The sequence below is a fragment of the Podarcis raffonei genome, chromosome 15 (genome assembly GCF_027172205.1).
Source record: "Podarcis raffonei isolate rPodRaf1 chromosome 15, rPodRaf1.pri, whole genome shotgun sequence".
Lineage (NCBI taxonomy): Eukaryota > Metazoa > Chordata > Lepidosauria > Squamata > Lacertidae > Podarcis > Podarcis raffonei.
The window spans coordinates 8994538-9006595 of NC_070616.1; the positions used below are offsets into that span (position 1 = coordinate 8994538).

The 12058-nt window shown below is 48.0% G+C and overlaps 1 protein-coding gene across 1 annotated transcript in view; it reads right to left on the minus strand.

The window, feature by feature from the left end:
* CLUH (clustered mitochondria homolog) overlaps positions 1–12058 on the minus strand; it is a 73795-nt gene that overhangs the window by 16113 nt on the left and 45624 nt on the right. Inside the window, exons 9-13 of the mRNA XM_053367732.1 lie at positions 11491–11583; positions 7540–8234; positions 5304–5545; positions 3539–3643; positions 77–177 (exon numbers count right to left, since the gene is read on the minus strand). Coding sequence (XP_053223707.1) covers positions 77–177; positions 3539–3643; positions 5304–5545; positions 7540–8234; positions 11491–11583 — 1236 coding nt within the window. The remainder of the gene's footprint in view (positions 1–76; positions 178–3538; positions 3644–5303; positions 5546–7539; positions 8235–11490; positions 11584–12058) is intronic.

Here is a 12058-nt window from a genome sequence, read left to right on the forward strand (position 1 = left end):
ATACTGAGCTAGAGTATTGTAAAGACTGCTCCCCACCCTCTTCTCTCCCCCTTCCTCCTGGTGCAAATTCACTCACCAAGCCTGGAATTTGATAGGACACCAGAAAAGCAGCCGCATCCTTTAGCAACCGCTTCTGATCCTGAATCTGCTCTTTGCTGGACTCTGGAAAGCGGACCCCTAGGAAAGCAGGAAAGGAAGATCAGCCAGCTGGGAAAAGAAGCTGGAAGATCAGCCAGCTGGGAAAAGAAGCTGGAAGATCAGCCAGATGGGAAAAGGGATATATATATATATATATATATATATATATATATATATATATATACACACACACACACACACACACACACACACACACATATACACACACACAAACACACACACACACACGCGTATGTACACACACACACACACACACACACACACACACACACACACTACCTGTGTGTAATTTAAATTAAGTTTAAATTTAAAAATACTAAAAAGAGGGTGGGTGTCTGGGGAGAAAAAAAAGGTTTTGGCAATCCCACCCGCCACCGGCTAGATGGGAGTTTGGCTTAAGCTGAGAATTGCCTTTATGGCATATATTTCTGTTAGCAAGATTTTGCCAAGTTCTGCCCAACTCTGCTGGGGGGAAAAATACACACCTCTCAGAATTGGCCAAAGCTGCCTCCCCTTCAATGTTACTCTGGGGAAGGATGGTTAGCTAGGAACTTTCCTGCAGCAGGTCAGAGAGTGGCCTGCACTCACACATTGCACTAAACCATAGCTTAGAATGAACGATATGGAAATCATGGGGCTCACAGCAGCCCCCCCACCCCATTTGCTCTAGAATAAGATAGGGCTAGTGTGGTGTAGTAGGGATGCGGGTGGCGCTGTGGGTTAAACCACAGAGTCTAGGGCTTGCTGATCAGAAGGTCAGCGGTTCGAATCCCCGTGACGGGGTGAGCTCCCGTTGCTCGGTCCCTGCTCCTGCCAACCTAGCAGTTCGAAAGCACATCAAAGTGCAAGTAGATAAATAGGTACCGCTCCGGCGGGAAGGTAAATGGCATTTCTGTGTGCTGCTCTGGTTCGCCAGAAGCGTCTTAGTCATGCTGGCCACATGACCTGGAAGCTGTATGCTGGCTCCCTTGGCCAATAAAGCGAGATGAGCCCCGCAACCCCAGTCGTCCGCAACTGGACCTAATGGTCAGGGGTCCTTACCCTTTACCTAGTGTGGTATAGTGGTTAGAGGGCTGGAATAGGACCTGGGAGACCAGGCCATCAAGCTCAGTGGGAGACCTTGGGCCAGTCACTCACTCTCAGCCTAAGCTACTTCACTGTTAGGATAAAAATGTTACAGATAGGTAGCCGTGTTGGTCTGCCATAGTCAAAACAAAAAAAAATTTTTTCCCTTCCAGTAGCACCTTAAAGACCAACTAAGTTAGTTCTTGGTATGAGCTTTCGTGTGCATGCACACTTCTTCAGATACACTGAAACAGAAGTTGCCAGATCCTTCTATATAGTGAGAAGGTGGGGAGGGGTATTACTCAGAAGGGTGGTGGGAAAGGGTGATTGGCAGATAGCTGTGATGAGCCTGTTGATGACTCTTAACGACTGCAATAGGTCTTACAGGAAAAAGCAAGGGGTGAGAAGGTGAAAAATGGCTTTGTCATGTATAATGAGATAAGAATCCAATGTCTTTGTTCAGACCAGGTCTCTCCATGGTTTTAAGTTTGGTAATGAGTTGCAATTCAGCAGCTTCTCTTTCCAGTCTATTTCTGAAATTCCTTTGTAGTAAAACAGCTACTTTGAGATCTTGTATAGAATGTCCTGGGAGATTGAAGTGTTCTCCTACTGGTTTCTCTGTCTTGTGATTCTTGATGTCCGATTTATGTCCGTTTATTCTTTGGCGTAAGGTTTGGCCTGTTTGTCCAATATAGAGAGCTGAAGGACACTGTTGGCATTTGATGGCATATACAATGTTAGACGATGGGCAATTAAATAGTCCCGAGATGGTATGTGTGATGTTGTTGGGGCCAGTAATGGTGTTGTCCGGGTGTATGTGGCAGCAAAGTTGGCATCTGGGTTTATTGCAGGCTCTGGTGCCAGTGTCCGTGTTACGTCTGGTTGTAGTATTATTGTGGGTTAGGAGTAATACCCTTCTGAGTAATACCCTTCCCCACCTTCTCACTATATAGAAGGATCTGGCAACTTCTGTTTCAGTGTATCTGAAGAAGTGTGCATGCACACGAAAGCTCATACCAAGAACTAACTTAGTTGGTCTTTAAGGTGCTACTGGAAGGAAATTTTTTTGTTTTGTTTTGAGGATAAAAATGAGGAGGAGGGGAGGGAAGTATGAAGGCCACCTAGAGCTCCTCAGAGGAATTGAATAAATAAATAATAAATAAATAACAACAAACCTTCCACTTTCGCTCCAGGTCAGGACCCGTCAATTCATCCAGACAGATTGCTTAACATGGTTTCAAACCATTACAGAATTTTAGAGTTGGAAAGGACCCTGAGGATCATCTAAGTCAGTGGTGGCCAAACATGGCCCTCCAGTTGTTTTTGGACTACAACTCCCATCATCCCTCGCTAACAGGACCGGTGGTCAGGGATGATGGGAACTGTAGTCCCAAAACAGCTGGAGGGCCAAGTTTGGCCACCACTGATCTAAGACCAAGGCTTCCCAAACTTGGGTCTCCCGCTGTTCTTGAGACTACAATTCCCATCATCCCCAGCTAACAGGACCAGTGGTCTGGAATGATGCGAACTGTAGTCCAAAACCAGCTGGAGACCCAAGTTTGGAAAACCCTGACTAGTCCAACCCCCTGCAAGGCAGGAATATGCAGCCGCCCCATAGGGGGATCAAACCTGCAACCTTGGCGTTACCAGCACCACGCTCTAACAAACTGAGCTATCTACCCATGTCAGTTTGTACGCCATCTTCTTTTGCTTTAACAATGGTCAAAGTAATGGGTTGTACTTCAATATTAGTCCCACTTAGAAGAAATCCACTGAAAATAATGGACATGTCTAACTTGCGGTCCATTTATTTCAAGGGACCGACCTACTCGGAATATAAACTTAGCTTGCTACAACCCAATGTTAACCAGTTTGGACAAAAATGGGCTCAGCTATCTATGGTTTGTGCCAGCAGAAGTAGATGCTTCTGAGCTTCTCCTAGCAATTGCACAGGAAGCATGTGTTGGCCCCAAGGCTTGCTACGGATCCTATAATTGTGATTTATTTATTGATTATAGCATTCGCACCCCACCTTTCCTCCAAGGAGATCAAGAGGGTGTACGCGGTTCTTCTCCTGTTTCTCAGACACTGTTTCTTGCAGCTTAGGAGCTGCTTTGATCATCGCTGACAAGCAAGGCAGGATCATGATGCATTCGGGGAAATACAGAACTTAGATGCTGGGTGGATTAAAAGCTGGGAGCTTCTGTGTGCAGAGCTACTCTTAAGTGTCCAAAAGAAAACACGCAAACTCAAAAGGGTCAAACACTTGGAAGGGGTTACGTGCTGCAAAGGGAGTCCTGAAGCGCCTTCTTACCTGGCGAAAAAATATCTGGGTTAAACCGGATATCGAAGGACGTGTTGCTGATGGAACCGACAGCTTTGCAAGCATTCTGGATCACTTCCCGGCTTTTGGGGTCCACTGGGTAAAGGAGACAAAATAGGTTGCAGAGCAAACGTGGGGAACCTTTTCCGCTTCATAGAATCATAGAACTGGAGTTGGAAGGGACCTCGAGAGTCATCTAGTCCAACCCCCTGGAATCTTTTTGCCCAGCGTGGGGCTCGAACAAATGACTCCGAGATGAATAAGAGCTCTACCGACTGAGCTAAGCGTGTAAGTCACGACCCACATCCTTATTGGGATCGGCCTCCATGGGCCAAATTTGACAGGTGGGAGGGGCTGCAGACCAGTCAACCCCATGACATCACAAAGCAGCTGCTAAAATGAAGACTACCCCCCCTTTCCATTTTAAGCAGAGTTTTCAAATTTCCTTATCGATTCAGGAAGGGCTTTGCATGGAATGTTGCTGACCTGAGCAGGATTTAAACTCTGCTCAGCAGATGATGTGATTTTATCATTTGAACCACCCTGAAACCTGCGGGTATAGGGTGATATACAATACAGTGGTATCTTGGTTCTCAAACACCTTGGTACTCAAACAGCTTGGAACCCAAACACTGCAAACCCGGAAGTAAGTGTTCCAGTTTGCGAACGTTTTTTGGAACGTGCTCCGATTTGAGTGCCACACTTCCGTTTTGAGTGTTACCCTGAGGTCTGTCTGTTTTTGCTATTTATTTTAGGTTTTTGTTTTTGCAGCTCTCTTTGTTTTTGTGACTGTGTGGAACCCAGTTCAGCTACTGATTGATTGATTGATTGTGTGACTGCAGTACATTTTGTTTGAATCAATGGTCTCGATAGATAGTAAAATTCATGTTAAATTGCTGTTTTAGGGGTTGTTTTTAAAAGTCTGGAACAGATTAATCCATTTTGCATTACTTTCTATGGGAAAGTGCTCCTTGGTTTTGGAACGGACTTCCGGAACGGATTAAGTTTGAGAACCAAGGTACCACTGTAAAATAGAGGAGGAGGAGGAGAAGAAGAAGAAGTGATGGCAGCTGATGAGCGCTGAGTGTGTTCTGGGTAAATGTCACACGTAGCCAATGCAAAATTTAACCCCACCCATCAGATGATGTCATAAGTGGGAGGGGGGAAAACAGCCTCACTGGCCAACTTGGACCCTGTAGTGGGCAAAGCTCAGCTGACAGGCTGGAGGTTCCTGACCCCCAACTGCAAAGGTGGATGAAGTGTGACCTTCCAGGTTCAACTGGAAAACCCCAAAGCCTGCCAGTTTCATGATGTCCTTATACAAATCTGTGCTGCATCTGCTTGGGAATTTTTGTGCGCAGTTCTGGTGCCACTCACCTCTTCCCAACTCAAAGCTGTAGAGCTGGAAAAGGACAACCAAAATGATCCGAAGGTTGATGTACTCCCCCAAAAGGAGTTGAAGAAGATTTGGGCTATCAAGGGTCTTATGTAACCGAGGGAAGTCATTACTATCAAATGACTTTGTACCAGCCTTTAAAAAGGCAAGCGGGCAAACTGCATGGAGAAGGAGACATGTGCACAGCTACGAGGTCCAACAGCCAAATGGATCCTACAGGTTCAGACGCAGTCTACCTCAAATCCAGCATAAAAACCCCATTCTTATGAATGGAAGGGCTTCTTCATGCACAGGAAGGGGGGTCTCCCTCATTTTTTGGGGTGGCAGCAGTGTTCCCAGTGGGAGAGCACGCCAAGTTACCTGCTCCATCGTCCGACGCAATCGTCTCCGTGAGCTCTTTCACCTGGTCCAGCCCTGCGACGCTGTCCTCCATCTTGCTGTCCTCCGAGGGGGGCTTCTCCTCGCCGTCCTCCACCCCGTTCTCGGGAAAGGAGGAGGAGGAGGAGGGGCTCCCGCCGTTCTCCAGAGGGGATGGGGTCTCCTGCTTGATCGCCTTCTGCTGCATCAGCTGCAGCGCAGCCAATTTCATGAACATGAGATACCTATCGAGAGGGAGGAAGATAGAAGGGATGAAGCAGCCCAACGCAAAAGGGGTTGCAAGAAGACACATACTTCTAGCACAACCTTATCTCCAAGGAGTTTAAGGTGGGGTGCAGGGGCCTCCCCCCTCCCTCACTGTATCCTCAGAACCACCCTGCAAAGCAGGCAAGGGCTGAGAAGCAGCTACTGGCCCCTCCAAGGTCATCTAGTGAGCTTCATGGTCAAGTGGGAACTTGAACCCTAGTTTCCCAGGTCCTAGTCTGGCACTGTATCACAGTGGCTCCCTTGTTGGTTTGGAGCAACGGCTACACACAGCCCTCAAAGCTTCCATCACGAGGGCTAGAAACTTGGGGTCTCTGTGTAGGATTTTGGGAACCACAGTTGAGTTGGAAAATGCCCTCGTAAACTTACAACAAAACATTAAAAAGGTAAAGGGGCCTCTGACCATTAGGTCCAGTCGTGGCCGACTCTGGGGTTGCGGCACTCATCTCGCTTTATTGGCCAAGGGAGCCGGTGTACAGCTTCCGGGTCATGTGGCCAGCATGACAAAGCCGCTTCTGGCGAACCAGAGCAGTGCACGGAAATGCCATTTACCTTCCCGCTGGAGCGGTACCTATTTATCTACTTGCAGTTTGACATGCTTTTGAACTGCTAGGTTGGCAGGAGCAGGGACTGGGCAATGGGAGCTCACCCTGTCATGGGGATTCGAACCGCCGACCTTCTGATCGGCAAGTCCTAGGCTCTGTGGTTTAACCTACAGCGCCACCCCTGTCCCAACAAAACATTATGCAGCTCTAAAACCAATGGGAGGTTGGACTGGGCATGTTTGGGCCCAAGTGTCTGCCGTTGTTATTTTTTCACGCTGCAAAAAATACCTGAAGAGATTCCCCCGCTGCTCAACTGCTGATGGACTAAAATTTGGTTTACTCAGCGGGTGGATGCTAGAAAATGAAGTATGTTCGATATGTAATTTTCAAACTCAAAATTTTACTCGACAATACTGAAAGGTATCTTAACTGCACAGCCTCCCCTTCTATAACATAACACTTAAGAAAACAATTGAAGGCGCTGAATTTTTTTTCACGCGCGATCCTGTGTCTGTTCCACAGACGATTTCAGCAGACACCTCATATCATAAGCACAGCAGTTAATGCGTTTCTGGGCACAATTCAAAGTGCTGGTGCTGAGCTTTAAAGTCCTAAACGGCCTCGGCCCAGTATACCTGAAGGAGTGTCTTCAGCCCCACCATTCGGGCCGGACACTGAGGTCCAGCACTGAAGGCCTTCTGGCGGTTCCCTCACTGTGAGATATCAAGTTACAGGCCTTCTCAGTGGTGGCACCCGCCCTGTGGAGTACCTTCCAATTATATGCCAAGGAGATAAACACACAACTTTCCAAAGACATTTGAAGGCAGCCCTGCATTGGGAAGGTTTTAACATTTGACGTTTGCTGCGCTTTTATTATGTTGGAAGCTGCCCAGTGGCTGGGGCAACCCAGTCAGATGAATGGGGTATAAGTAGTAGTAGTAGTAATAATAATACTACCTCAGGGCTCCCACTCTCCTCTAGCTTACACCCCTCCCCAGCCTGCTTCAGATCAAACTCGATTGCTTTTCCCTGGCTGAACTCTCATACCCCTTGCATGGTTGAAACGCAACTTCTTGTACTAAGCCAAAAATCAACTCCATTGCTCTGCCCACATCTGCCTCTGGCCCCGCCCCTATTGACATGTGGCCCCTGGAAGGTTGCCCAAAAAGGAATGCGGCCCTTGGGCCGATGAGGTCATTTACTACACACACACACACCCCCGACAGAAACCTAGGTGCAGCGATGCAAAAAGCCTGAACAGCTTAGTTGGTGAGAGCGTGGCGCTGATCACACCAAGGTTGCAGGTTTGAGCCTGGCTTTGCCGGGGGGGAGGGGGGTTGGACTAGATGATCCTCAGGATCCCTCCCCACTCCACAACTCTATGAATTCCGGGCGGTGGCGAGGGTTACCTGTGCTCGACGAAGGCATCCACCAGCTCTTGCCGCAGGCAGCAGAGCTTGTGGCGGTGCTGTTTGGGGAAGCCCATTTTCTGGCACTCCTCGGGCATCTCCTCCCCGTCGATGGGCAGGAAGTTCAGGTCGGGAGGGAAGGTGCGGAGAAGGTCGAGGATGTAGTGGCGCCCGTCGTTGCCAATGATCCCCTTGCACTCCACGGACGAGCAGAGCTCCACCTCCTCGCCCTTGTCGTTCAGGACCGCGTGCTTCTGGATCTTCAGGGGCCGGCTGGTCTTCTCCAGCAGCTCTAGGTACTTGGGGTGAGAGACCACCGTCTTGCCGAAGTCGATGGAGCCGTAGATGACGCTCTGCTCCTGCTCCCGCTCCAGGATGCCGGGGATGATGGACTGGGCCGTCACCCGGTAGCCCCGGTAGTCCACCACCACCGTGCCCAGGGTGTAGAGCCCTTCCACGTCCACCGCATTGTACGTCCGGACCCCGTTGAGGTCGTTGGTGGGGGCCACGTAGGCGGCCACGTCCCCGCCAAAGTCTTTGTAGTGGTCGCGGACGTCGAAGCCCAGGCTGAAGAAGATGTTGTTCCAGATGAACATCTGCATCTTGGTCTCCTCGCTGGGGTTGATGGCCATCACGTTGCCGTCAATGACCGCCATCGCGCCTCTCGTCGCCGCGGCAGTGAAGTCGCTGTGGACCTGTGAGGCAGAGAGGCAAAGTCATGGGAGATGGTCGGCCGCAAGGAGAGGCGGCGCTCGCCGACCTCAGAGAAGCAGTGGACAGGAGCGAGCCATCAATAAATATGTTAATATAATTATTTTCTATTTCTCATTGGGTTTTCTTAATACCTTACATTGTTTTTAACTACATTTAATAGTATGCTTTAAGTACTGCATTGTGTTTTATGTGCTCCGTTTTTTTCTTGTCTTCTCTATTGGTAATTGACCAAAATTAATATATATACAGCTATATCTTCATTCTAATCTAGTCATTACATACATATACATATGGTTTTATTTGTAGATGTGTGTGTGTTTTTTCTTTTTCTTTCCTTTTTTGTGTTTTGTCTTTCTTGTTTGTATAGTTTTATTTTGGATTCAATGTTTGTAATTTTGCATTGAAAATAAAATTTAAAAAATATTTAAATAATAAAAATAAAATTAATATATATATATACAGCTATAGCCGTACCTTGGATCCCAAAGGCCCTAGAACTCAGATATTCTGGCTCCCGAATGCCGCAAACCCGGAAGTGATTGTTCCGGTTTGCAAACGTTCTTTTGGAACGCAAACGTCGGAGCTTCCTGCAGCCACTCAGAAGCCACAATTTGGTTTTCGAACGTTTTGGAAGTTGAACGGACTTCCAGAACAGGTTCTGTTCAACTTCCAAGGCACTACTGTACATTAGTAAATCTTAACAGAATCCGCACGGGAGTGTTAGGCCTAATGAGCACAGCAACTCATCTCCAGCAGGCCTTGCCTTATGAAGCAGTTGCTGATATTGAAGGTCCTCACAGCTGCCTGTCTCCTCCACTCTAGGGTCTTCTTCAAGCAATCCGAGACTAGGCCTGCATGAAGCTAACTTCTCCTCCGCCCTCTTCATGCCTCTCCTGGTCCTGGGAGATCAGGAGGGAGAGGTGGGAGGGGAGCTTGTTGCAGTAGGAGGAGGCAACACCCTGACTTCTTCACCAGCCTGACTCATCTCCGACTCTTGACCTCCCTCCTCTCCGGCTTCCGGACTTCTGGAGATGTTGCCCCACCACCAATCCCCTGGGCTCTGAGCCCTCTTCCCCTGGGGTTCCCCAGCTAGTTACTCCCACCATTCTTCTGCGTCCAACTAGTCCATGACATCAGACATGTTTGGGAAGCACCTCAATGGCATAAATTAAACAGACACCACTCAAAACACACAATAAATATTTTTAAAAAACCAAATAAGCTGCAGCCATTGCTAGTCCTACTCAGAGCAGGTTTGCTGAAAAGAATTTAGTTATTTTATTTATATCCCACTTCTCTCCCAGTCCAGAACCCAGTGGCTCAGAGCATAAATTACAATGTAGACAACCACGAGCACACAATAACGCTCTCTCTCTCTCAAATTTAATAAGCAGCCCACTTAAAAGCAGCACAGGAAAACCCTTAAAATCATTTCGAAGTGCACACACGCAAACACACATGACAGCACCCACCCTCAGTAGATCCTGCCACAACAGCCAGCTGGTGGCCAAATGTTTGCCGGAACGAAAATGCATTTGCCTGCTGGTGAAAGGAAAGCATGGAGAGAGACCAGCCTGGCCTCCTCCTGCAGAAAGGAGTTCCAACTATCTGGGAGCAGCCACCGAGAAGGCCTTCTCTTGTGAAGGTGGCAGGACCGAGGAAAGGGCCTGCCCAGAAGATCTCCAAACCCAGGCAGGCTTAGACTTGGTCCTTCAGAGAGCCAAGGCCCAAGATCCATAGGGCTTTGTAGGTCCTAAATAAGCATAAAAGGGATGTGGGTGGCGCTGTGGTCTAAACCACTGAGCCTCTTGGGCTTGCTGATCAGAAGGTTGGCAATTTGAATCCCCACAACAGGGTGAGCTCCTGTTGCTCTGTCCCAGCTCCTGCCAACCTAGCAGTTTGAAAGCACACCAGCACAAGTAGATAAATAGGTACTGCTGCGGCGGGAAGGTAAGTGGTGTTTCCGTGCGCTCTGGTTTCTGTCACAGTGTTCCATTGTGCCAGAAGTGGTTTAGTCATGCTGGCCACAGGACCCAGAAATATGTCTGCGGACAAACGCCAGCTGCATTGGCCTGAAAGTGAGATGAGCACCACAACACCATAGTTGCTTCTGACTGGACTTAACTGTCCAGGGGTCCTTTACCTTTTACCTTTCAATAAGCATAATCCAGGCATGGGAATGAGATGCCAGCCTGCTCTGTTATCACTCTCGTTCTCAGCAGCAGACAGGATTATTCCTGGCTGAACTTTCTTTATAAATAAGGCAGGAGAAACGGAGGCTTTGGATGCACTGAGTGGAAGACTAAGAGTCATGGGGGTGGCAAGAGGGAGAGAGAATCCCACAGCGCTTTGTTTCTTTTGGGTTGCTAGTTTGCCAACGTTCATACAGCTTTGTGAATTTCATGACTTTTCTTGTGGTTGTGCCGTTTTGCCTATTTTTAAAAAACTTGTTAAGTGTTTTACTGATGATTTTTAATTTATTCCAACTGATGACTTGTTAGTTAATTTACATGATTTATGTTGAATTTGGGACGCGGGTGGCGCTGTGGGTTAAACCACAGAGCCTAGGACTTGCCAATCAGAAGGTTGGCAGTTCCAATCCCCACAACGGGGTGAGATCCCGTTGCTCGGTCCCTGCTCCTGCCAACCTAGCAGTTCGAAAGCACATCAAGTGCAAGTAGATAAATAGGTACCGCTCCAGCGGAAAGGTAAACGGCATTTCCGTGTGCTGCTCTGGTTCGCCAGAAGCGGCTTAGTCATGCTGGCCACATGACCCGGAAGCTATACGCTGGCTCCCTCGGCCAATAAAGCGAGATGAGCGCCGCAACCCCAGAGTCGTCTGCGACTGGACCTAACGGTCAGGGGTCCCTTTACCTTTACCTATTGTGCTATTGTCATTTATTGTATGTAAGCCGCTTCGTGGTTTGTGTGAGTAAAAAGTGGCATAGAAACAGAATGAGTGAACGAAATTATGTTTTGAGGAGGTTTGCAGCTGTGCTGTGTGTCTTCCCCAACACACCTCCTCGGCAACTCTGAACAAATCCATATCCGTTTTATCTGTTACCCACCTATCCCTCCTTCATTCATACACCACAGGGCACCTTGTTCCAAACTCCCTTTTCCAATTACTGAGCAGCAAACTGAAAACTGAAGCTGTGCTCATGGCTTGGCTGCATAATGAGGACTAGAACCTTGCTAGTCCTCTCTGGGCTGCCTCTCTGCAGGGCTCGAGGTTACCTTAAAGATTGCGCGTTCCCTCAGCAGCCTCTCTGGCAGATTTTTGCGTGGCAGTTCCCTGGTTGTTTGCAACTCTTCGTTCCAATCTCTGGTCTGAAAGGAAGAAGAGATAACAGGCATCACATGAAATCACAACTTTAGCCTGGGAAAGAGAGAGAGAGATGCAAAACTTTCAGGGATGTTGCCCTTACTAGATCAGATGAAAAGGGGATTAAGAGGCCCCATATATCTTTGCCCAGCAACTGCTCTGCTGCCGAGTACCACCACATGCCCCAAAGAGGTGCTTAGTATATACTAGAAATTGGGCTTTTAGTGTTGTAGCTTCAGACCCCTGGAAACAGTTACCAGCTCAAGTTAGGCAAGGGTGTCTGGTGTCCTGCTATTTAGGGGGCTACTGAACAAATTTTTGTTTAAGAAGGCTTTTCCTGAAATGTGACCCAGGCACTTAATGGAGTATTAACTGCACGGTTGCAGAAACTATTGTATTGCTTTTAGTTTATTAATTTGGTAATCTTTTGAATTTTATCTTATTTTATTACGCACTGCTTTGGTAGTTATTGGCTGTGAA